Source organism: Triticum dicoccoides, chromosome 6B (assembly GCF_002162155.2).
Source record: "Triticum dicoccoides isolate Atlit2015 ecotype Zavitan chromosome 6B, WEW_v2.0, whole genome shotgun sequence".
Taxonomy (NCBI): domain Eukaryota; kingdom Viridiplantae; phylum Streptophyta; class Magnoliopsida; order Poales; family Poaceae; genus Triticum; species Triticum dicoccoides.
Window position 1 is genome coordinate 450,725,050 of NC_041391.1, and position 2,550 is coordinate 450,727,599.

At 52.8% G+C, this 2,550-nt stretch overlaps 1 protein-coding gene across 1 annotated transcript; it reads left to right on the forward strand.

Annotated features, from left to right (window-relative positions):
- The first annotated feature begins 580 nt into the window (after window positions 1-580).
- On the forward strand, window positions 581-2,192 carry LOC119326790 (uncharacterized protein At4g06744-like). Its single transcript, XM_037600396.1, has one exon. The coding sequence runs from the start codon at window positions 607-609 to the stop codon at window positions 1,948-1,950; it is 1,344 nt and encodes a 447-aa protein (XP_037456293.1). The 5' UTR covers window positions 581-606; the 3' UTR covers window positions 1,951-2,192.
- The last annotated feature ends 358 nt before the right edge of the window (window positions 2,193-2,550 follow it).

The window sequence follows — 2,550 nt, forward strand, 5'->3', positions numbered from 1 at the left end:
CGAGAAGATGCAGTCCGACATGCTCAAGTTCGACGACGAGTGGTCTATGGCAGCGAGCGCCATCCTTTTTTGTATGTCGGCAAGTGTACTAGCATGACCACGGTCGTGATGGAGTGGTCGAACTTCCGCCCCTTTTTTGTATGTCGGTCGCTGGCAAGTGCGCCAGCATGAACTGTGTGGTGTTTTTTGGAGTTGACATTGTATGCCGGCCACTGGCATGGTGCCAGCATAAACTTTGGGCGACGGCATGGCCGCTGCATGATCCACGGCCATGGGCCTTTTCAAATTTGTGCGCGGACATGAAATGGGCCGGCGCGTCGGACGCACTGCCAACCCACATGATAACTAGGGCGGACGCCGAGCGGACGGCCGAGCCAAACGGACAAAAGTGCCGTTCATTTTGGTCGGCGCATTGGAGTTGCTCTAGGGTTTACTTCGCCGGATCCTTCCTATTTTGGCGGGATCGGTTTGAAATGCCATAGCATCCGAGGCCTGCCGATGTTGCAGGGAGTACGGGACCACTGCTCTCCCTATATATATGTTGCCTGCCCTCTTTCCTGTTCGTTGAGGTCCACTTATACTCTCGGTATAGAGCCTTAGAAAGATATGGCCATCCACCTTAAATCTCCCTTCACACGAAACCTCGTCTTTCTGCTCTCTTGCACAACAGCGATTGCAGTAGCATCTTCTCGGCCACAACTATCCTACAAGACCAGCCAAGGACATACTGCTCCCTCAGACTATCCACAGCCACATGACTTCCCAAATGAGAGACTCTACCAGGCCTATTGTGTCATCCAGAGCTTCAAAAACACTATCACACGTGATCCCATGAACATTACGTCGACCTGGATCGGCCATGACATCTGTGGCGAGAAAACCTACGCTGGCTTCTACTGCACAGCATTGCCGGGGCACGGTCAGAACCTCACAATCACATCGGCCGTTCTCAACGGCTTTGGCCTGTGTGCACCGAAGCTGCAAGGCTTCATTGATCAGCTCCCAGACCTTGCACTCTTCCAGGCCTCCTCCAACAACTTTGGTGCCTTCGACCTTCCCATCCTTGCTGGACTCGCATACCTATACAAGCTCGACACCAGCGACGACCAGTTTGCAGAGTCTTTAGCCCAACGTGATATCAACGGGTTTACTGACGAAAAGGTTTATGTAACCACACCACCTGTAAATCTACAAGCGAGATTATGCTGGATGGGTCACTGTTCAGGTGCAGGTGCACATCTAGGCGGTCAGAAGACTCAGAGCAGACTCATTACTAGTGCCACAAATGCTAAGGCACTCCTCCTCAACGACGACAACCTGTCGGGGCCACTTCCGGCGAACATTGGCTTCTCCAAGTTGAGCTACCTCGCCCTCGTCAACAACAAGCTCGCCGGTCCAATCCCGCCATCAATCGCGCACATGCAAGACTCCCTCCTCGAGATGCTCCTCCGCAACAACCAGCTCTCCGGCTGCCTCCCCAACGAGCTCGGCATGCTCACGAAGACCACCGTCATCGACGCCGGGATGAACCAGCTCACCGGCCCGATCCCTTCATCCTTCTCCTGCCTCAGGAGCGTCGAGCAGCTCAACCTCGCCGGGAATCGCCTGTACGGGCAGGTCCCCGACGCGCTCTGCAAGCTGGCCGGGCCGGCCGGCCGCCTCTCCAACCTCACGCTCTCGGGCAACTACTTCACGTCGGTCGGGCCGGCGTGCTCGGCACTCATCAAGGACGGCGTGCTGGACGTGAAGCACAACTGCATCCCCGGCTTCGCCAACCAGAGAGGCCCGGCGGAGTGCGCCTCGTTCCTGAGCCAGCCCAAGACGTGCCCGGCGGCGACCGCTCGCGTGGCGTGCCCCGCCGCGGACGCCAAGATGAACGCGGCGGCGCCGGAGGGGAGGGTGGCCAAGGACTACTCCAGCTACGTGGTGTACGCCACTCTGCATGAGTGAGGTGCCACCGCATGCAGTGGGGACGCCCTGCCTAGCTACGTCGTCGTCAGTATTTGCTCTTCTATTCTTGTATGTGTTTGGTGTTGTTGTGCACGTGATTGATGTTTGTTTTCTTTGTACGTGTGGCTGTCGGGTCTAGATCTCGGCTCTTGTGTGTGTTGTACTGCTACGTCAGTTTTGTGGCAGTAAATTAATTTGGATTGTATCTTGCATGTTTCAATTATATATTTGTTGGTTGCATATTTCAATTATAGATGTTGGAATTATGTGAATTGCTCCAATGTGCCATTGGTTACCATTGCATGGTCGGTGAAATGCACGGTAAATATGTCATGCGTCGTAGTTACTCTGTTTTGCACAACTAGCCTCTGTTTGTGCGTCTAGATTTATAAATACAGTATTAGGCTCTGTTTGGTAGCAAAACATTAGAAAAATTGAAGTATTAAAAACCACAGTATTTTTGTCAATGGGTACAAGATACTACAGTTTTGATAATACCAAAGTATCTTGAAGTATTGAGATTATTGTGACCTGTTTGGTTGTTGTTACAAAACACAGTATTATTGCCTAGCCGTTGCTTACAAATAGTCAGCTACCTAG